Source organism: Zootoca vivipara, chromosome 4, assembly GCF_963506605.1.
Source record: "Zootoca vivipara chromosome 4, rZooViv1.1, whole genome shotgun sequence".
NCBI classification, from domain to species: domain Eukaryota; kingdom Metazoa; phylum Chordata; class Lepidosauria; order Squamata; family Lacertidae; genus Zootoca; species Zootoca vivipara.
The window spans coordinates 84170498-84194168 of record NC_083279.1 but is presented as its reverse complement, the minus strand read 5'-3'; the positions used below and the strand labels follow the sequence as shown (position 1 = coordinate 84194168).

Genomic DNA, 23671 nt, shown 5'->3' with positions numbered 1-23671 from the left:
TTTTATGAATGGCTGTGGTGATCTTTGTTTTCATGTTTGAGTGGGGTGGGTGGGTGTTTTCGATCAGGTTAGCCATACTGAGTGTCAGAGCGCACGGAAATGCCGTTTACCCTCCCGCTGCAGTGGTACCTGTTTATCTACTTGCACTCCTGCTTTCGAACTGCTAAGTTGGCAGAAGCTAGGGACCCTGAGGGTCCTCTAGTCCAACCCCCTGCAATGCAGGAATCTGAACTAAAGCATCCAGGACAGAAGACCACTCCACCTCTGCTTCAAAAACCTCCAATGTCAAACAGCTCTTACTTCCTGATGTTTAGCCAGAATCTCCTTTCTGGTAACTTGAATACTACCCTCTGGAGCATGGCAGAAGTGCTCGTGTTGCTTGCACAAGCCAAGCTGGTTTGGGTTTGCTCAGTGCCTGTATAAGAGTCCCAGCTGGGACTCAGTGATGGAAGACCAGTGGGATATTAAATGTACCATACAAAATGTGCCATGAGTTTGTTTTTCCCTCCAAGTTAATTGCTTATTTATTACAGGTAGGTAGCCGTGTTGGTCTGAGTCGAAGCAAAATAAAAAAATTCCTTCAGTAGCACCTTAAAGACCAACTAAGTTTATATTTTGGTATGAGCTTTCGTGTGCATGCACACTTCTTCAGATACACTTGAAACAGAAGAGTCAGACCCTTATGTATATACAGAGGGTGGTGGGGGTGGGTGGGAATGGGTGAAACAGAAAGCAGCTGTTTTATTACAGAGAAATTTCAGGAACAGACTGGAAAGAGAAGTTGCTGAATTGGAAATCATTACCAAGCTTAAAACCATGGAAGCACCTGGGATGAATAGAGACATCGAATTCTTATCTCATTATGCATGATCAAGCTTTCTTTAGCACCTCAGCCCAGGACTAATTGCAGCCATCAGCAGCCATTAACAGCCATCTACAGGTTTACCACTCCCATCAGCCCATCACCCATTCCCACCCACCCCCACCACCCTCTGTATATATATAGGGTCTGACACTTCTGTTTCTAGTGTATCTGAAGAAGTGTGCATGCACACGAAAGCTCATACCAAAATATAAACTTAGTTGGTCTTTAAGGTGCTACTGAAGGAATTTGCTTATTTATTACTTAATCCATTTATATCCTATCTTTTTCTCCAAGGAACTCAAGGTGGCCTACGTGATTCTCCTCCTCCTCCTCATTTAATCCCCACAACCCTGTGAGGTAGTTTAGGCTGAGAGGCAGCGACTGGCCCAGTGTCACCCAGTGAGCTTCATGTCTGAGTGGGGATTTGAACCCTGGTCTTCCAGCTCCAAGTCTGACACTGTAACCACAACACAACACTGTACCAAGTTTCTGTATGGTTTCTTTATTGCTTGCAAGGCAACCCTGTTTAATTTTTTTTTTCTTCAATCTGTTTGGGAAATTCTCTGATATCTGCTCCCCACCTCTCCCCTCCTCCATACTCTGCTTTGCACCATTAATAATACCTGGTGTATTTACAGTGAACTTGACGTAAATTGTTTTCCCTCATTCTTCCCTTTGTTGATTTTATTTTATTGAAAATCCCTCCACAAAGCAGCTTGCAATCACTACAGTTAAAAAAAAAAAATCCACATATTTGCAGGATCAATATTTACAGGTACTGTCTCTGTTCCTTATTGGCGCCCGCTGGAGTCACCAAGACCTTTAAGTGGAGATCTTTATCCCAGTCTGCACCTGTACTGGAAATATTTTTAAACTGTTACTTTTTAAAAATAAATAAATATGGAAGCGTTTGTGTTGTGTCTTTAAAGGATGACATTGCCACAGGCATCTGGTTGGTCACTGTGAGAATAGGATGATGGACTAAAAAGCCCATTGGCCTGATCCAGCAGGCTCTTCGTATGTTCTTATATTGAACTGAAATTCAAACTTAAAACCTTAAAACTTAAAACTTTTTAAAAAGCACCATTTGCTGTGTTGAACTGAAGATGCGGGAAGAATGAGAGAGAGAGAAATGGATATTGCCAAATTTGCCCATTGTTACAGCTAGAGAAGCTTCCAAAGTATTCCAAAGGTTTGGGGGGGGGACACCACCAAGAAGGCCTTCTTTCTCGTCACCATTGTCTATGGAATGGCAAGAGAAGAAGGCTCTTTATGTGGGTTGGGAAGCAGCTGGTTGACCACTGTGGAACACAAGGTTACATGAGATGATGATGATAATAATAATAATAATAATAATAATAATAATAATAATAATAATAATATATTATTTATACCCCGCCCATCTGGCTGGGTTTCCCCAGCCACTCTGGGCGGCTTCCAACAGAAAAATAAAACACAATAATCTATTAAACACTAAAAGCCTCCCTGAACAGGGCTGCCTTCAGATGTCTTCTAAAAGTCTGGTAGTTGTTTTCCTCTTTGACATCTGTTGGGAGGGCGTTCCACAGGGCAGGCGCCACTACCGAGAAGGCCCTCTGCCTAGTTCTCTGCAACTTGGCTTCTCGCAACAAGGGAACTGCCAGAAGGCCCTCGGTGCTGGACCTCAGTGTCAGGGCAGAATGATGGAGGTGGAGATGCTCCTTCAGGTATACTGGACCGAGGCCATTTAGGGCTTTAAAGGTCAGCACCAACACTTTGAATTGTGCTCGGAAACGTACTGGGAGCCAATGTAGATCTTTCAAGACCGGTGTTATGTGGTCTCGGCGGCCGCTCCCAGTCACCAGTCTAGCTGCCGCATTCTGGATTAGTTGTAGTTTCCGAGTCACCTTCAAGGGTAGCCCCACGTAGAGCGCATTGCAGTAGTCCAAGCGGGAGATAACTAGAGCATGCACCACTCTGGCGAGTCAGTCTGCAGGCAGGTAGGGTCTCAGCCTGCGTACCAGATGGAGCTGATAGACAGCTGCCCTGGACACAGAATTGACCTGCGCCTCCATGGACAGCTGTGAGTCCAAAATGACTCCCAGGCTGTGCACCTGGTCCTTCAGGGGCACAGTTACCACATTCAGAACCAGGGAATCCTCCACCCTGCCCGCCTCCTGTCCCCCACGAACAGTACTTCTGTCTTGTCAGGATTCAAGCTCAATCTGTTAGCCGCCATCCATCCTCCAACCGCCTCCAGGCACTCACACAGGACCTTTGTGTTGATCCGGCAGGTAAACATGCACAGGACTGCACTGCCCAACGCACACAAAGAAACACACACACACGCACAACATACCTATGAAGAACTTGCTTTATGATTCTACACCATTAAACTCGTTTTTGTTTCCAGGTTCAATTCAAGGGGCTGGTAAAGACCCTCAAACCCATTTTAATAGGATATCACAAGGACATCACCTTTTTCTGAATGCACCTGTCCTACTGAGATCCTTTTCTGGCATAGCTGCCAAGTTTTCCCTTTTCTCACGAGGAAGCCTATTCAGCATAAGGGAATTTCCCTTAAAAAAAGGGAGAACTTGGCAGCTATGTTTTCTGGGTCCCAATGTCCTAAGAAATATGGCTTTTTAGTACTAGGAAGACGATATATTCACTGGATTTCTCAAATGGCCTTCCAGAAGATGGCAACAAGCTTCCATGTTAGGAACCCTTTCAAGTCCTAAATGTTTGCTCTCTTTTTGAATATGTTTTAACTGCTAAGGTTACTTTTAAAAAATGGTTTCTGCCAGTGTGGTGTAGTGGTTAAGAGCGGTAGACTCCTAATCTGGGGAACCGGGTTCGTGTCTCCGCTCCTCCACATGCAGCTGCTGGGTGACCTTGGGCTAGTCACACTTCTCTGAAGTCTCTCAGCCCCACTCACCTCCTTCGGGTAGTGATAATGCGGGATATCAAATCCAAACTCTTCTTCTTCTTCTTCTTCTTCTTCTTCTTCTTCTTCTTCTTCTTCTTCTTCTTCTTCTTCTTCTTCTTCTTCTTCTTTCTTCTATTTCATTTTCACTGTATGCTGTTACCCCCGTCTTGACCTTGTTGGAAAACGGTGTCATATAACTATTTAAATAAAGTAAGAGATTTTATTTAGAAAGTGTTTTGCTCTTGGTGACAAAATTGTTTCTTCCAAGTGTCAGAAACAAATTGAATCGGATTATCTCCCCATTGGTATGTTCCCATCATTTCTCATGAGACAAAGAGGAAATTTGTGGTTTACAAAAGGCTATTTCACTATGGTTTTCAGCAGACTTTTCCGGGAGGCAGCTTTTGATTACAAATTATTCCTTCGAAGTCTCAAGTACTCAAGTACGCCACCACAACAGACTGAAATGTTAGCACATGACTCATCGGTTTGATTTTTTAAAGTGTGTCAAGGATATCAGATTTAATTAACGCGAAGATAAACTGCAGGGCTGGAGACCATTGGCTTCATACCTGGTTCCTTGTATTTTGCAATACAATTGCCCTTAGGATGTATACCTATATCTTCTATGACTAAGTAACTGATCTTGGGATAAAGACGGAAGGTTTATGCTTCAAGACATGGAACAGCCATTTTTCTCATTTAAAACAGGAATATCATCCAACAAGGTGTTAATGACTTGCACCACTGGAATTTATTTGTAATTTAATTTTGCCAACAACAACAACAACAAAAAAGGTGAGGGGAAGAAAAGACAAGAGATTGTGTATAGCATATAAATAATATTTGCACAGAAGAAGATGAAGAAGAGATAGAACCTGAATAGCAGAGATGGGATAATTTATGTCCAACTGCTGGAACATCAACCTTAAAGGGTGATTCATGGCCCTTGTGACACCAGAAAGCCCACCCCTGAACCCCTGAACCCATGTGCCAGAGTCAGAATTCCTCTGCCAACCTGGGATTGGCTCTGTGAGTCCCTTTTCCAACCAGACACGGTCATGTGGGTGGATATTGTGGCCTCTCTGAAGAAGGGGCATGTGACCCCTCTGTGAACATGACTTGCCGTCCTCAAGGAACAGGTTTTAGCCTGTAGGAAATGGTGTGAGGTCTCATGCTCCATCTAGCCCAATCACACCCCACAAAGGGGTGCATTTTCCATCCACGTGGTCGTCTCTAATTGGTGATGTCACAATAACAATTATAGGTCAATGTGATAACAAAGGAGCCATAGCTCAGACATCTGGGTCTTCCAGTGCTTTTACATCCTTGCCCTAATGTCAAAACCAGGCATAGGCAAACTCGGCCCTCCAAATGTTTTGAGACTACAATTTCCAACATCCCTGACCACTGGTCCTGTTAGCTAGGGATGATGGGAGTTGTAGTCCCAAAACATCTGGAGGGCCGAGTTTGCCTATGCCTGGTCAAAACATTATTATTATTATTATTATTATTATTATTATTATTATTATTATTAACATTAGCATTTATTTGGCACTTACTGCAAAATATCTCAAAGTGACTTATATTTTAAATTCTGCATTGGCTTTTAGTCAAGTGTTGATCCTGTAATCACCATCATCACCATCATTTTATTTGTATGCTGCCTTTCCATAGTTAAAACAATGCTCAAGGTGGCTTACAGTACAACATGACAAGATTTACATAATTACCAACGTTAACAAAAGTCGTAAGCAATAAATAAAACACACCAAAAAGTTCACAACCAAATGGAAAACAAACATTCACATAAATCATAATATCTGAAACTAAGAATACAGCATTAATATCAATTGCAATTTAAAATGATAGATAAAAAAATAAAAGCAATTTAAAAAACAAAAACGGAGTCCTCTCAGCCCAGATGGAAGGAAGCAGGCAAGGCTCTTCAGGCCCTCAGCACAGGTGAGTCCCTGTCATGACAGAAAAGGGTCTACCTCCTGTAACCCTAATGCAGGTGTGGGTATGAACAGGACCAATAAAATTAAGACCAATAAAAAGCATGTTTAGTGTGGAAGGCACTACAGCTTACCAAACAGCTTATCGGGGAACCAAATTTGAAGGATTAAGCCCCTGCCCTCACACCAATAACCAATCCCATAGTTGCCAAGTACCAAACAGCTTTAGAAAGATGTCTCCTCAGTTTTCCACTGCTGTGAAGGACTAGGTGCACTTCTAAATCTTTATACAGTAAACACAGCAAAAAAAATAATCATTATATATATTTACATAACTTGTTTTTAACATATCCATTAAGCTAGCACGTCAATGCACTCTAATGTACAATGCAGCTTCCTGTAGTTCAGGAGAACTCAGGGAACTCGGTTATGCCTTGAGGCAACCCAATGACCAATGTTCTTGTTTTGCCATTTGTATTTTATTCAAAAGGTTTTGATTCTAAAGAAATGAAGTCATGCAAAGAAAGAAAAGAACAATTAAAAGGCACAAAATGTGCAGAAAGAAACGATGTACAAAATACAAAAAAATACCCTAAACCCATTCATTCTCATATAAATTTCATATTATTATACTAATACACTTGTAAATATTGATAGCCTGCTGCATTTTTTATAAACTCATTTGAAATTTTGTCATATTTATCCAAGCAAAGTCTATTTCTGTAAGCTGTCCATTCATAAGGTGTGCATGTTATCATATGGTCAATCCATTTATTAATGGGGATCATATCTTTATTCTTCCAATTCATCAATATCAGTATCCTGTCTACCATTAGAATGTGTAGAATCCATTTTCATTGTCCTGTTGTTAACTTCCGTACAATAGGTATATAGTTCAAAAGAATATTTTCCACTGTAAATTTTAGCTTTTTGTGGACGGACAAAATGACCAATGTTTGATGCAAAGTAAAATACAGGTGCAAAATAATACCTCTTCTGCATTGTTAGAGCTTTATTTTTTAGTGTTGCAGTGACTACACCTTGAAACTCCTTGCCTAGTGAGATCAAGCAAGCACCTCTTGTTGGCCCTTGCTAAAATATTATTCTCTAAACAAGCCTAACGAGCTGCTTAGAAAGTTGACGTAGTTTTAATTCATTCTTTCTAGTTTCTTATAGCTCAGTGGTAGAGCATATGCTTGAAATGAAATTAATGAAATTTTATTCTGAAAAACACCTTTTCTCCAATGTAAAAAATATGTGTAACTGGTAGCTGTTTGTACAGTCTATGGGCTGTTCTGTGTAATATATTTCATACATCCATAAATGGTATGGTCTCATGGGTTACTTCTTTAAGTTAAAGACATTTCCTTTTTTTTCTTAAAAAGAAAGTTTCCTCTTTTAGCAAAAATATAGTGATGATTCAGGAAAAGCTCATCCATGACCCTACAGGGAAGGAGAAGTCACGCAGTCAAGCTAATATGAGGACCTTCATTATGTAGTTTTGTCATATGCTGAAGACCCACCTTCCCCTGACCTTTTACACCTGGGACACATATTTTAGAATCCACCCTATTCTCACAAATGAAATCATTTTAACTGATTTTCAAATTGTATTTTTAAATAATTGTAAGTTGCTCTAAAGGGACCCAGGTGGTGCTGTGGGTTAAACCACAGAGCCTAGGGCTTGCTGATCAGAAGGTCAGCGGTTCGAATCCCTGTGACGGGGTGAGCTCCCGTTGCTCGGTCCCAGCTCCTGCCAACCTAGCAGTTCGAAAGCACGTCAAAATGCAAGTAGATAAATAGGAACCGCTACAGCGGGAAGGTAAACGGCGTTTCCGTGTGCTGCTCTGGTTCGCCAGAATTGGCTTTGTCATGCTGGCCACATGACCTGGAAGCTATACGCCGGCTCCCTCGGCCAATAATGCAAGATGAGCGCGCAACCCCAGAGTCACTCACGACTGGACCTAATGGTCAGGGGTCCCTTTACCTTTACCTTTACCTAATTTGCCCTAAGACCTCGTGATGAACCACGATAAACGATAACAATAATAATCATATAGCAACAACAACAATAATAATAAAAAATTCACTTTATTACAAAGTAGCATACAACATACATATTGTTTGCTGCAATAATTTATAATAAATTTTTATTAATTTATGTAACAAAAGTTATATACTGCTTGATTTTAAATAAAAACAGTTTACGAACAGTAAAATGAACTTTGAAATAAAAGACAAAGATAGAAACAGGAATATTCTTTTTTTAAAAAAAGATCTATTGTAAGTTAAAAACAGAGGGGAATTCCATTTTAGAAGCTCCTTATTCAAAATGCTGCTTGTTCCGTGGCTCATGGAACCACAGGACAAGCCAACAAACACAATGTCAAGAGATTCCCTTCTTCTAGGTTGCATCACTCTTTGTCCCGTGTCATTGGCACCCAAACCAGCTGTTGCTCTTCTTGATGCCGATAAATCTTTTGGTTCTGCTGTCAAACTCATATTGCTCTGAGCCAATGAATAAATAGAAATGTCCTGAAAAGAAAAATGAGGGAGAGTAAAACCTGTGGATCTAATGGATGATGGAAATTCTCAAAGTCCTACAAAACACATCAGTGTAGAATGAGCCTACACACTTTCCCAGTAAGACATGCTTCCCGACCGCTCTCCTCCACCACAACGCTCCATTCCGACCCAACCTCCCTCTGACAATTGACTTTTCTCCTTCTTTCCTATGTCAGTCTTGGGCTGTTCTGCATCCTCCTCCAACAATTCCTTTGTACTTCTACAAACCTTGAGATTCCCCTAAGCTTGAAAATACCTCCCTTTGGGACCATACTCAGCAGCAATATTCTCAGTGGCTTTCTGCTGTTGGTTATGTGGGTATCCATTGACGAAGAAATAAACAGGAAAGTAGCTTCCAATTGCCGACAAAGGTCCGTATAGTTAAAGCTATGGTTTTCCCAGTAGTGATGTATGGAAGTGAGAGCTGGACCATAAAGAAGGCTGATCGCCGAAGAATTGATGCTTTTGAATTATGGTGCTGGAGGAGACTCTTGAGAGTCCCATGGACTGCAAGAAGATCAAACCTGTTCATTCTTAAGGAAATCAGCCCTGAGTGCTCAATGGAAGGACAGATCCTGAAGCTGAGGCTCGAATACTTTGGCCACCTCATGAGAAGAGAAGACTCCCTGGAAAAGAGCCTGGTGTTGGGAAAGATGGAGGGCACAAGGAGAAGGGGACGACAGAGGACGAGATGGTTGGACAGTGTTCTCAAAGCTACGAACATGAGTTTGACCAAACTGCGGGAGGCAGTGGAAGACAGGAGTGCCTGGCGTGCTCTGGTCCATGGGGTGACGAAGAGTCGGACACGACTAAACAGCTAAACAACAACAAAGCTTCCAATTGTAGGACCAAGAGGGTCCAGATCTGCTGCGTGGAGTCAGTGCCTGATCAGTTGTTTTTCAAAATAATAATAATAATAATAATAATAATAATAATAATAATTTTATAATAATTTATTATTTATACCCCACCCATCCGGCTGGGTTTCCCCATGGGCGGCTTCCAATAAAAGATTAAAAAATACATTAAAATATCAGTCATTAAAAACTTCCCTAAACAGGGCTGCCTTCAGATGTCTTCTAAAAGTCAGATAGTTGTTTATTTCCTTGACATCTGACGGGAGGGCGTTCCACAGGACAGGCGCCACTACCGATAAGGCCCTCTGCCTGGTTCCCTGTAGCTTCACTTCTCACAGTAAGGGAACCGTCAGAAGGCCCTCGGAGCTGGACCTCAGTGTCTGGGCAGAATGATGGGAGTAGAGACACTCCTTCAGGTATACTGGGCCGAGGCCTTTAAAGGTCAGCACCAACCCTTTGAATTGTGCTCGGAAATGTACTGCCTCTGGGGAAACTTTCTGCCTCTGGGGAACTTTCACACTCAGTTGCACTAGCATTCCTGCGAAGCAAATGCTGTAGTCTGCACAGAGTCCTCTATGACAGGGGTTCTCAACCTGTGCATTGTGGACCCCAAGGGGGGCAACGGATGGGCTTCAGGGGGGTCTGTGAACTGGTCTCAAAAAAAGAATGTTTTCCCCCCTTCTATTTCTTTCTTGTTACTTTGAAAATTATCTTTGTGGGCAAGAAAACAGTCTCAGACAGGAGGTTTTTCCAGGCCGAATAGGAGACACTAGGGATTGAACCTGGGAACTTTGCTACTCAGCTACCAACCTGGCTCTGAGCTAAGACCTGCTTTTTAGATCCTGACATGGACCATGGCCAAGGGAGCAGTCCTGAGATGCTCAGGTCATTGAGCAACTTGCCAAGTTCACAGATGTGGTCAAGTCCTCCTATCATCTCACCATTACACTGAAGAAAATATTGTTTAATAGGCTAGCGCCATGATGATGGTCATCTGCTCACCATGATTCAGAAAAGCAGCATCCACTTTGGAGCCAACCTGATGGAAGTCAGCTGATATCTTTCTTGGGTAGCCTTTTTCCATGGACTTCTGGGCTTCATCATATCTAAAGAAATGAATGGGTTGAGAATTCATTGCTCTTTGCACCAGCAGAAACAGCTACATTGAAAACTCCTTATATGTGAACCTACATATGTAACGTGGGGAGCATTATGAAAGGACTTTCCTTCACTGGTGTTTTTTAAACAATGGTGTCTTCCATTGGTTCTGGGATGGGTGGCAAAGCAGCAAAAACCATGAGATACATTATTTGCATTTCAGTTGCAAAGGAGGGTTGGTCCTCCAGATGTCACCGAGACTACAGCTCTCAACAATCCCTGCCCATTAGCAATTTTTGCTGGAGTTGATGGGTTTTGGAGTCCAATGGCATCTTGAGGACTACCAGTTCCTCGTTTCTGAATTAAATTGCTTCTCAATGAACTTTCTGGATTGCTCCATGTGAGCTAGGTAAGTTCCCCTTACCTCCAGTAACTGTTTCCAGAGAAGAAATAGGTCTTCTTTGAGATGCTGTCATGAGCAGCTGCATCAATGCTCTTAACACTTTTCGGGAGGCCCAGGCTGTGAATATTCTTGGGGAAGCCTCCCTGTATAATATTTCCCTTGGTGGCCCAATACTTGTGTCCTGTTAAGCAAAAGACAGAAAGAAAGAAAATGATTGAGAGAACTTTGCATGAAGATGGAACAAATCTGAATGAGAGAGCCCAGGATTCCCGTATGTTGTGGAGCACCCTGCGATCTGTAATAAATAATAATACTAAATTTTTATTTATACCCCGCCCTTCCCGGGTCAAAAAACTGGGATCAGGGCGACTAACAACAAATTTAAAACACTTAATGTAAAACAACATAAAAGCAGCATAAAATACAGTATAAAAGCATGAATAACAATAAAATTCAAGTTCAAGAATCAATTTGGGGAAAATCCATCCAATAAACATTAGATAGTCACCAGGGCTAGCTGGCTAAATTAGACCTACTTGGGCCAGCAAGGAGGCCAGGGGAGAATTAGCTGTGGGGTCCCAGAGCGGGTAATCTTCATAAAAGCGGGGAGGGGGGGAAGAGAAGGGAAAGAAAAGATCAGGCTGAGTTCAAATTAAAGGCCAGGCAGAATAGCTCTGTCTTACAGGCCCGGCGGAAGGAGGTTAAATCCTGTAGGGCCCTAGGCTCATGGGACGGAGCATTCTACTAGCCTTTCTTGGCTTACATGAGAAAGAGCCTCCCTCTGAATCAAGGCAGGCACCAATACAGGTGGTACTTGTGTACCTTGGTAGAAACGTATTGATTTCCTTAGGCCTTTCCAGGATATTGATACCACTTGAGTATAATAATACGTCTCTTTTTGCCTAATGCTGGCTGCTCATCTATTTATTTTGCAAGTTACATATTGAGGTCATATTGAGGTAACGTTGCTTTAAAACCTCATGATGGGTATGTCAAAAATGGCATTGACATGGTTTTGAGTAAACAAATAAAGTGGCTGAGGAGACCCAGTCAGATGGGTGCAGTACAAAAAATAAAATTATTATTATTATTATTATTATTATTATTAGACTGATATCCTAAGATACGCATAGTAGTTCCACTAACAGCAGCCCAGAATTTATTTTATTTATATATTATTGTGTTTATATCCCACTTTTTCCTTCAAAGAGTTTTAAAACTTGACAGCAGTCCTGTAAGATAGGTTAGGACTGAGTTAGGACTTCAAACCCAGCCTCCCAAGGTCTTAATACAGTGGTACCTCAGTTTACAAACATAATTGGTCCCAGAGGTCTGTACTTAACCTGAAGCATACTTAACCTGAAGCGAACTTTCTCATTGAAAGTAATGGAAAGTGGCTTAATCCGTTCCAGACGGTCTGTGGAGTACTTAAACTGAAGCGTACTTAACCTGAAGCGAACTTTCCCATTGAAAGTAATGGAAAGTGGATTAATCTGTTCCAGACGGGTCCACGGAGTACTCAAACTGAAGCATACTTAACCCGAAGTATGAGCGTAATTGGTTCCGGAAGTCTGTACTTAACCTGAATCGTCCTTAACCTGAAGCGAACTTTCCCATTGAAAGTAATGGAAAGTGGATTAATCTGTTCCAGACGGGTCCACGGAGTACTCAAACTGAAGCATACTTAACCCGAAGTATGAGCGTAATTGGTTCCGGAAGTCTGTACTTAACCTGAATCGTCCTTAACCTGAAGCGAACTTTCCCATTGAAAGTAATGGAAAGTGGATTAATCCATTCCAGATGGGTCTGCAGAGTACTTAAACTGAAAATACTCAAACCGAGGCGTACTTAAACAGAGGTATGACTGTACGGCATTCTAACAGCCACACTTTGTAGCTTAGGATTTGGTAACTAACTTTCTGTAGCCTCTAACACAGCTACAGTATTTCTGCTTAACAACATGACACCCTCCACTCAACTCCTTCTTAGCTTCTTTACTTGCCATTCAGCCACACTCACAAGGGACTCGGAACATTTACCTTTGAAGAGAAACACTGTGTCATCAGCCTTAACTTCATACGCAGCGTCTATGCCCTTGCTCAAAGCTGTCCAGAAGGCAGAAATAGGAACTTTTTCAACATCTCTTCTCTGGGGATTCTTTCTCCAGAAAAAGCTGGGGGAGACAATGTGAATCTTTAGAAACACAGAATCATAGAATTGCAGCGTTGGAAGGGATCCCGAGGGTCATCTAGTCCAACCCCCTCAGGAACCTCAGTGGTAGATCACCAGTTTAGCATGCAGGAGTTCCCAGATCCAATCCCTGCCCATCACCAGGTAGGTCTGGGAGAGGTGCCTAGTCTCAAACCCAGGAAAGGTTTTACTCAGCAGTGTAGACAATACTGAACTAGGTCACCCAATGGTCTGTCTCTGTATAAGGTGGTTTTCTCTGCTTATTACACATATTTGTAGCAAGCTCTACAAATATGTAAAATTCACTGGGCTACTGACAGGTCAACAATTTTTTTATTTTATTTTATCATTTTTTGAAATTATTCTTATTTGATTTTACAAATACAAAGTTATATATTTAAAAAAATTCAAATATATATCCATAAACAGAGATTATTCCGAATCGCAGAACCCCGCCCCCCATGGGGGTCCCATGTTAAACATTTTAAACTGCATATTCTTGCAAACTCTAAGTGTTATATCAATCCATATTATCCATTGTAATTGTTACACTACAAGTGAAAATAATAATAATCCTGCCATTGTTTCCATCTTCTTAGAGTGGTCTCCTAGATAACTTATAATTCCCCCACCCCCATTCTTTCATAAAGTTTTTATCCTCTTGGTTTCTGAGTTTTCCAGTCCGTTTTGCCATTTCGGCATAGACTTTTTATGTACAGAACAACAGCCGCCCGGATGCTAGTAGACCGGAGATGGAAAGAAGGCAAGGTCCCTTCCAGAGAGGAATGGCAAACCAAGCTGAGAGGTCAACAATTAAACCCATCTGAAGCAGCAATAAAGTCCAACAAAATGAAAGGGAACACCCAGATATCACCTTCCAGTGCTTTGGGTTGAAATGCAGCTGGAGGGGTTGGGCATGACTTTGACTTAGAAATGAAACTTGTTAGTGCTTTGGATGTAACTTACTTGTCTTTAAAGAACATGGTTTCCCCTCGGAGAGAGCAAACAGCATCAAAAGCCAGGCGAGGGTCACACAAGTCTGTGGATGGTGCCTCTGTTGGTGCCTCTGGGTTTCCTGACGAACTGTCATCACCATCACCACCTTCAGGGGGTCCTTGAAAAGGGGTTAAAGAGAAGAACTGAAGGACAAGCAAGATTTGCAAGCTGCAGCTCAGAGCAAGGGGCTTCATTGGATGATGGTCAAACCCAATAACGGATGAAATAACAGGTTGGCTCTGCCAATTCACATCAAGAAGTGAGCTGAACTAGAATCCTGTTACAGTGGTACCTCTACTTACGAATTAAATGGGTTCCGAACACACATTTGTAAGTCGAAAAAAAATTGTAAGTCGAATCCCACAGGAATGCATTGGGAGAAAAAATTCATAAGTAGAAGCAACCCTATCTAAAACTTCGTAAGTATAAAAAATCCTATCTAAACCGCATCCAAGATGGCAGACGGAGCTCCATTCGTAAGTAGAAAAATTCATAAGTAGAGTTATTCGTAAGTAGAGGTACCACTGTATATACTAAGCTTGGATCCTAGAACAATAGGCAAGTAGGATCATAGAATGCAACAACTGATTGGCTTGCAGGAGAAGACCAATCAGGCTCCAGGAAGAAGTCAAACAGCCTATTAGGCTGGTAGGATCGTAGAATGCAACAACTGATTGGCCTGCAGGAAAAGACCAATCAGGCCCCAGGAGAGAAGCAGAATCAGCCAATCAGATGGGACTCATTGTGTAAATAATGTATATAAAAGCCTGGGGTTGGGGGGCATTTCATTCACTGTTTTACAAGCTGCAATAAAGAGCATGAAGTCACTACAGGACTCTGAGTATATTTCAAATCCTAAACTAAGGAAATTCACAGAAGGAAAGTTCCCAATCCCTTCTCTTGTCCAGCCACCGGTGCCCCTGAAAAGCCTCTCTTGAGGTTTAAAGGGCTTTCCTAAAAAATAACAATAATGAGAAAAAGCATGTAGGGGTTGCTGGGGGGGGCGGGGGGGAAGGAAGAGGAATTGCCTTCAGGCTCTAAGTTACTTTAAGGAACTTCATGGAAGTCAAGTTTCCTGCCACTGTCTTCCACAGTCTCTCCACACCATACTGTTCAGAAGGCCACTCTCCAGAGTTTCTTTTGCTGGAACAGCAGGCAGGAGGAAGTGATGGGCAATATCCCTTCTGGGAATGTCCTTAAGCTAAGGGTCCAGGCCAGGACTCTTCTTGCATGGAATAAACCCACACAATCATCTGGGAGTCTGTACTTACCATAGAGGGACTGGATGCCTTCAATGTCATCTGGGTGAAGCCTGAAGTTTTGCGGGTCCATAGCTTGATAAGTTGGAAACATCAGAGCCCCCCAAACCCCAGAATGCCTGAGACCCAGTGAGTGGCCAAACTCATGAGCAGCAACAAGGAAAAGGTTGACTCCTAAAAGAAAACAGGAAGATTGTGAGTGCTTGTGAAGCTCAGCTGGGTATAAGAAAGTGAAAAATCATATATCACCCGGGGGACTTTAGGGATTTGATTTTGGCAAATTCCACTAGGCAATGACCCAGTTCAACCCCTTCCGGCAGAATGTATCTAGCCAGCAGATTTTGTGTTTCTAATGTGATGCCTTTTTGCATTTTAAATTGTGTTTTATTGAGAGGTAATATGTTCCACAACATATATTTAGGGGGGAATCTATTCAAAAGTATGCATTTAACTGTATATATAAATTGAAATTTTTTGGTAGCTTTAATTTTTTTTAAAGAAGAATAGAAATATTGGATAGAACAGCCCCATGAGTGAACAAATCTTTAAGTGACATGGACCAGAATACATTTCTCCATCCTTACAGATCAGGCTACTGAAGCAAAAGCTCCTATCAGACATGGTTTTCGAAGGAATAAATGCCATGAACATGAGAAGAGCCCTACCCAAGACCCATCTCAAGTCACATGCTGTGCTCACAGTGGCAGTGGTGACTGTCACTCATTGGGACTGGTGAAGTGGGAGTCAGAAGGGCAAATAGCCAGGCCCGTCCTAGCCATAGAGGCTAGTAGTGCGGAGAACCATGGCGCCGGGCGCTGGAGGGCACTGGAAGGGCGCCAAGTGAGCGCAGGGTTCCGGCGATCTGGCCAGGACTGCGCTCCTTCTCCAAGGACTCCGTGCTGTGCCTCCTTCCCGTTTCCCCAGCGCTGGGTTCCGCTCAGTCGAGCTTCGTCACCAGCGTGCGCACAGCACCCAAGCAGCTCTTGCTGGTCCCGCGGTGCACGCACTGGTGGCGAAGCTCAACTGAACGGAACCCAGCGCTGGGGAAACGAGAAGGAGGCGCAGCGCGGAGTCCTCGGAGGTGACCTCCCACTGCTGCCACGGTCCGCTTGGCACTCCCGGGCCCTTGGAGAGGCTCTGGAGGGGGGCGCTGGAGGGACCTAGTGCCAGGGCACTGGATGGGCTTAAGACGGCCCTGCAAATAGCAGACGCAGCCAGAGCCAATGACAGTCAGAGCTCACTAATTCCAGGGTTGTCCCATCCACCTCCCTGCTGAGTTCTGCAAGGACACTGAGATTAAGGAGCGGGAAGCTGAAAGGCAGGGCCACCTGTCAAATGGTTGCAAGTCAAAAGGAAGGAATGTTGGCCCCAAAGGAGGCAGCACTCCATTTATCCTAATGAACTAGCCTCCAGAAGCCTCTGGGAAGCCCACAGACATGATCTGAGAGAAACAATGCCTTTTCCACTTGCAGTTCCTAGCAACTGCTATTAGAGTCATGAAGTTGGGATGCACTAGAAGCCACTGATTAATAATAATAATAATAAATAATAATAATAATATTTTTTTTTTATTTATACCCCGTCCATCTGGCTGGGTTTCCCTAGCCACTCTGGGCGGCTTCCAACAGAAGAATAAAATAATTGATTAAAGATTAAAAGCCTCCCTAAACAGGGCTTCCTTCAGATGTCTTCTAAAAATCTGGTAGCTGTTTTTCTCTTTGACATCTGATGGGAGGGCGTTCCACAGGGCGGGCGCCACTACCGAGAAGGCCCTCTGCCTGGTTCCCTGCAACTTGGCTTCTCGCAATGAGGGAACTGCCAGAAGGCCCTCGATGCTGGACCTCAGTGTCCGGGCAGAATGATGGGGGTGGAGATGCTCCTTCCATCTGATAGGCTTATCTCCCATGAATTTGTCTAATCCCCTTTAAAGCCACCCACACTGGGGGTCATTGCGGCATTTTGTAGCAGTGAACTCCATAGTTTGGCCGTCTGAAGACAGGTTGCTTTTGTGTGTCAGAAACATAGAGGAAGGCCCCTAAAAACATACCGTATTTTTCCGTGTATGAGACAATGCTGTTTGCTAAAAATAAAATAAAATAAACTAGGCAAAAATTGGGTGTCGTCTTATACACAGATAGTGAATGCAGAGGGGGAACATGCGATTAATGGCAGCAACAAGCTGATTGGCTGCGGCAATTGGGCAGGTGATTGGCTGCTCTGGCGAGGTGACCAGGCGATTGGCGACTGTGGCAAGTGGGTGGGTGGGCTGTTGGTGGCGGTGAGCAGGCAGACAATTGGTGGCTGTGGCAAAGTGTGAGATTGGCAGTGGCTGTGGCAAGCGATCGGCAGTGGGGGGCAGGCGGGTGAGCGATTGGCGGAAGTGAGCTCCCCCCCCCAAAGCTAAGCAACTTAATTTCTTAATTTTGGGTTTAAAAAATAGGGGTTGTCTTATACATGGGGGCATCTTATACACGGAAAAATAATGGTAAGCATTTTTATACCCCAGGATTAGAATGGTATCCGTGTCTCACTACTTTGCAGCATATGTAACTAAGAGTCACACATTGCAAGCAAGTGTACAGCTGAAAATATTAAGACAAAAGTAAATAACTCACCTGTTAAATCCCGCACCCAGGATTCATCCTCATCGAAATGGGCATTTCCACCGAAAGCAGGTGAAAATGCATGAGCCAATTGCCCACCTGGTCCATCGAATGGGATATAGTCACCATGAGCTTTAAAAATAGATAAATCAAAGAACATGTATATCAGGGGTGGCCAACTCTGAAGAGACTGCGATCTACTCACAGAGTTAAAAACTGGCAGTGATCTACCCCCTTTTGGGGGGTTCAGGTCAAAGTTGTTGAGCTTTTTTTTTTTTAGGAAAGAAAGCCCTGTATTTGGGGGGGGGGTTCATGTAAAAATTGGTCGAGGTTGTTGAGCTTTTTTTAGGAAGGAAAGCCATCCATGATTTAGGGGGTTCAGGTCAAAGTTGAGCTTTTTTTTTTAAGGAAGGAAAGCCCTGTTTGGGGGGCTTCAGGGCAAAGATGTAGAGCTTTTTTTAGGGGAGCCAAAGTTGCTGAGCTTCTTTGGGGGGGAGCCAGTGATCTACCACAGACGTCCAGTGATCTATTAGTAGATCATGATCTACCTGTTGGACATGCCTGCTTTATAGCAGGGGTGGCCAACTCCCAAGAAACTGCAATCTACTCACTGTTAAAAACTGGCAGTGATCTACCCCCTTTTTTGGGGTTCGGCTCAAAGTTGTTGAGTTTTTTCAGGGAGGAGGTAAAATGTTGAGCTTTTTTAGGGGAGCCGCAGTTGTTCACCTTCTTTGGGGGGAGCCAATGATCTACCAGTGATCTACTGCAGACATCCAGTGATCTACCGGTAGATCACGATCTACCTGTTGGACGTGCCTGATGTATATAAATCGCCTGGCCAGGAACCTGGGTAAACTACCTATATCTATTTGTGTGTGATTTACTTACATCTAGCAGCAAAAGAGATCTCAATATCTGCAGGTTCCCCATAAACCCTGGTGAAGGTCAGGGGGGTCACATCGCTCCACACTTTCCAAGCTCTCTCGATTGCAACATCCACATCAGCGCGGTCCATGTCTGGCGTGTAATTCAGAACACTGTGAAACATTGTAAAGAAAATGTACGTTATGAAAGAAATGGCACCACACAGCTTTCGAAGTCCCTGGTGAAAAAGAGACATCTTTCTACATCTCAGCACATCTGACACAAAATCCATGCTCCTTGTATTTCTAGGTGCATCAAAGCGATGCAATGATGAGCAGGCTTTTAGGCTTCTTGCAAACGATGAATTACAGTGGTACCTTGGTTCTCAAACTTAATCCGTTCTGGAAGTCCATTCCAAAACCACAGCGTTCCAAAACCAAGGCTCGCTTCCCCATGGAAAGTAATGCAAAACGGATTAATCCGTTCCAGACTTTTAAAAACAACCCCTAAAACAGCAATTTAACATGAATTTTACTATCTAGTGAGACCATTGATCCATAAAATGAAAGCAATAATCAATGTACTGTACTATAAAATAAACAAGACAGTATTGTAGATGATTAAAATAAAAAAAAAAAAATTCTTACCTGCACTGAGGATAGTCATTGTTTGGATGGGGGGATTTTATCTATTTCCACAGTCACACAATCAATCAATCTGTAGCTGAACTAGGTTCCACAAAAACAAATTAACCGAAAAAGCCTCAAAAATAAAAATGCAAAGTAAGTAGCAAAAACAAAAGCGCCAAATGTAATCCATTCTGGAAGTCCATTTGACTTCCAAAATGTTCGAAAACCAAGGCACAGCTTCTGATTGGAGCAGGTGCCCCAGAAAAAATAGCCGAAAGCCGCATCGGACATTCAACTTCCGAAAAGTGTTTGAAAACCGGAACACTTACTTCCAGGTTTTTGGCATTTGAGAACCAAGGCATTTGAGTACCAAGGTGTTTGAGAACCAAGGAACAACTGTAATTAATTGTGCCCTGACTCTTAATTAAACCACAGAGCCTAGGGCTTGCCAATCAGAAGGTCGGCAGTTTGAATCCCCGCGACAGGGTGAGCTTCCGTTGCTCAGTCCCAGCTCCTGCCAACCTAGCAGTTCGAAAGCACGTCAAAGTGCAAGTAGATAAATAGGTGCTGCTCCGGCGGGAAAGTAAACGGCATTTCCGTGCGCTGCTCTGGTTCACCATAAGCGGCTTTGTCATGCTGGCCACATGACCCGGAAGCTATACGCTGGCTCCCTTGGCCAATAATGCGAGATGAGTACCGCAACCCCAGAGTCGGTCACGACTGGACCTAATGGTCAGGGGTCCCTTCATAGCTGCCAAGTTTTCCCTTTTCTCGCGAGGAAGCCTATTCAGCATAAGGGAAAATCCCTTAAAAAAAGGGATAACTTGGCAGCTATGGGTCCCTTTACCTTTAACTCTTAATTATGCAGGAAGATCAATCATGGTGGCTGGGGGAACCCGGCCAGATGGGCGGGGTATAAATAATAAATTATTATTATTATTATTATTATTACTATACAACTTTAAGGAAAGACCATTTCTGTTCTTACTGAGGAATGCCAACATTCCTAGCATCTTCCAATGGCATCTTAAAATCAATTAAGTGTACTGAAGCCTTACCTATATGTCAGTTTTCTTTTCTTCCATGTTGGATCTCCGGGAAAGGTGCTGTATTCTGCTACATCAGGAACCCCACACCTGGGCTTCCTCATTAAAGCCAAAGTGTTTGAATCCAACCTGCCTGTCACTTTCAGCCCAAAGCGTTCCTGCATTAGCCGTATTTTGTCAGCAGGAATATCGTCACTTCCTTTGCTTCTTATGACAGGCGTCGATGTGGAATCAGGATAGTAGTTTTCTATGTATTTCTGATTGGAAGAAAAGATATATTTGATGGCTTATAGAATTATTTTCACACATATTCATTCGCATTTTAAAATTAGCCATTCATACTTTCTGCCTTCGTTCGCAACGAAGGAGGTCATTCACCTATTGCATGCATCCTCAGCAGAATGGGAGTTGCTCCAAGGTGTTTTTATGTAGGACTGCATGAAGAATTAACCCATCCAGCAGCCCTGAGAAGGAGGAGAGGACTGAATCTACATTTCCCCAGACTATAAGCATCACATTGAATACCACTTTGCACAAGGCATTTAGTAACTGTCTACTTTTTTGCTAGTCAATCTACCAGCAGAATTCTGTTTCTCATCTGTTACCGTTACCTTGGCAAAATTCAGGTCCGCTTCTGCAACTTGATCAGCTTCCTGGGTTAAGGGCAAAGCACAGGAAAGTGCTCCATAGAGCGCAATCGCCAGTAGGAAGCTCTTCATTGTCTCTTTTGCTTCTGCGTCCCAGACTTGGAGTCCCAGCCTTAGAACACTTCGGTCTCTCTGTCAATGGATCTGCCTGTGTGCTTCCAATTGACCTCTATATATACTTCGTGTTTGCTCTATAAAATCAACAGAAGCATGACTCACAACATTATAACATCCGTTGACTAGCCAAACACAGAAAATGCTCCTTTTAGCAGTGTGACACACAGCAGGAGCTGCCAAGTGTGAAAACCCTGATTTGGCAATTACTATGAAGGTGGGTGAGATTCGTCAAGTGGGACTTTTTCACCAAAAGGAAGGGGAATAGTCTGTAACCTGAAGCGTCTGTAACCTGAGGTACCACTGTATATAAATTAGAAATCATTAGAGCAATTGTATGAATAATTGAATAAAACATTAATTTGTAAATATAAGATATGCTGAAATAAATAACACAGGCCTTTCCGTTGCAGCAGGTTTTGGAAATTTTAGACAATCTTCTTAGGAAACAAGCAGAGATGGTTAGAGTAATTTTGACACTGGCCCATGGATCTGAAGGCCAAATATGTGGCTTTGTTTACCATTTTCCGGTAAAAGAACAGCATTTGCCGTTTACCACTATAAGACACCTGGTTGACCTGAAGAAGGCAAAAAACTTTAGGCATGCTTTGTAAATGAGCCAATTCCTCCTTCAACCCCCCCCCCCTTTTACCAGTAAGTAACAGAGTAGGTTGGTGGGGAGAGGTCAGGCTAAATCAGTTGCATTATGTGGAAGCTGTAAATATCTTTTTCCCATTGAAATTAATGGACCTCAGCATACATCATGACTCACTTTTCACATGGGTTTCAATGGGACTGAATTCCAATTGACTTATTGATGTTGTTACAATTATATCCCATTATAATTATATTGCTTTGGGGCGAGCGGCAAGGGAGGGCTCCGTCTGGGCCGCTTTCCCTCCCACCGCCTCACAGTGAGCCAGGGAGAAGGGAGACACATTCGCCCGCCCCTGCGAGAGGTCGCGACAGGATCAGCGCCCCGAAAGCGCTCCTTTCGGGGCACTCATCCCACCACCGCCTCTCGCAAGAGCAGGCTTCCTCCCCCCCCCCGGCAGGCTGGCCAGCACCCCCTCCATTTTGGCACCCTAGGCAACTGCCTAGTTCGCCTTAATGGACGCGCCGGTCCTGCACACACACACTTTAATCTTTTGCATAATTTTATTCACCCATACCATGTCCCCCATTACTTACTTTTTCTCTAAACTAAAAAGCCACAAATATTTCCTGATAAGAGTGCTGCTCCAACCCGTTGATCATTTTGGCTGCTTTCCATGAACTCATTCTGTGGAATATGTTATGGTGTACTTTGCCCTCAGACTGTTTCTGGAGAACTTTCAAGGAGAGCCTCATGTCCAGCAATCCAGTAACCTGAATGTGCCCATCCCAAGGTTGAAAAGGCTTTGGCAACACCCACGGTTGCACTTTGTAAAGAGTGTCAGGAGAGGATCTGACTAATTCCAGACACAGGCAGTATAGAAACTTCCGACTAGGAGATAAGAACCCATGAAAGAGCTGAGCTGAATCAGGTCAAACCTCCCTCTAGTCCAGCATCTTGTTCTCACAGTGGCTAACCAGATGCCTGTGGGAAGCCGACAAGCAGGACACGAGCATAGCAGCAGTCCGTGATTCCCAGCTAGTCTCCCTACTCATGTCCTTCCACACATCACTGTAGAAAGATTGTGTAGCAAAGATGAATCGGTAAAAAGAAAAGTTTAAGGACTCGGATCCAGCTAGAAGCCCCTTAATGCCAAATTCATGAAGATGAGAAAATGGGGAAGGGCATGCGCTCTGCACATGTTCAGATGAAGACTTAAAAACAAAAATACTTCCTGCATTCTAGAGCTGAGCCTTGGGTCAAATTAGGCCCCCTTGTGAGGTGTGTCTGTGTCTCTCTGTGTGCTTTTACCTTGTGAAATAATTGAGAACCAATTGGGACAGTCCACTAATGCAACAGCCATCATACTAGCTGGAGTCCTGCTCCTAGTGTGGCGCAACAGCCAAATCCATTGGACAGCTTGGACCAGTGAAAACATCTGTACTGTTTTGTACTCTTCCGCTACTTCCTCTTGTGCCACTGCTGGCGCAATGAAAGTAGTTTGCACAGCAATGCCAACTCTCTTGATTTAGGCACTCGCTTGACATTGGATCTCGCCGGTGCTATTTTCCTAGAAAAAGAGTTGCTGGAACTCACCTTGTTCTTTTAGGATAGCAATGGTGCCCACTTGAGAGGTGCCAGAACTGAGTTCCGGCTGAAAAAAAAAGCCCTGGATCTCGCCCTTTGTTTTTGTCTGGAAGGGTACAAGCTGAAGCTTATCAAATGTAATTTACTCCCCAACAGAAAAGGAACAATTGGCAAGCCTTTCAAGCATCACTCCAACAGGACACCGGGAGTGCGTGGCCACACTCTACACATCCATTTCGTACATGAAAAGATCACCTAAAGATGACAACATACTCATTAAGAGGCACACACAAATACACACAGGGAGCCTCGCAGTTTACAGTCAGCATAGTTGTGGCCGTCTGCAGGATTTCACAGATGGTAGCGTGTAAACACAGGCCTCTTCATGCAGTAAGGAACTGACTCAGAGGAACCCCGTTCTGACTGCTCAGGAGGCTCGGATAGGGCCAAAAATCCCCTCACGCCTCTTCCTGGCACACCTGTGGTG

At 43.4% G+C, this 23671-nt stretch overlaps 1 protein-coding gene across 1 annotated transcript; it reads right to left on the bottom strand.

Annotated features, from left to right (window-relative positions):
- Nucleotides 1–7908: 7908 nt before the first annotated feature.
- On the bottom strand, nucleotides 7909–21015 carry LOC118084935 (stromelysin-1). The gene is made up of 10 exons (XM_035115080.2): nucleotides 20853–21015; nucleotides 20254–20498; nucleotides 18591–18739; nucleotides 17715–17834; nucleotides 15112–15273; nucleotides 13811–13958; nucleotides 12694–12827; nucleotides 10676–10835; nucleotides 10156–10259; nucleotides 7909–8266 (listed from the first exon to the last, which is right to left on the bottom strand). The coding sequence occupies exons 1-10, from the start codon at nucleotides 20958–20960 to the stop codon at nucleotides 8163–8165; spliced, it is 1434 nt and encodes a 477-aa protein (XP_034970971.1). The 5' UTR covers nucleotides 20961–21015; the 3' UTR covers nucleotides 7909–8162.
- Between the last annotated feature and the right edge of the window lie 2656 nt (nucleotides 21016–23671).

Bases quoted from the DNA above. Each gene is read 5' to 3' on its own strand.
- LOC118084935 (XM_035115080.2), bottom strand. From the start codon at position 20,960: ATGAAGAGCTTCCTACTGGCGATTGCGCTCTATGGAGCACTTTCCTGT. The intron at 20,499-20,852 runs GTAACGGTAACA...TCTTCCAATCAG, and splicing joins CGGACCTGAATTTTGCCAAG to AAATACATAGAAAACTACTA. The intron at 10,260-10,675 runs GTAAGGGGAACT...TCATTTCTTTAG, and splicing joins TCTGGAAACAGTTACTGGAG to ATATGATGAAGCCCAGAAGT.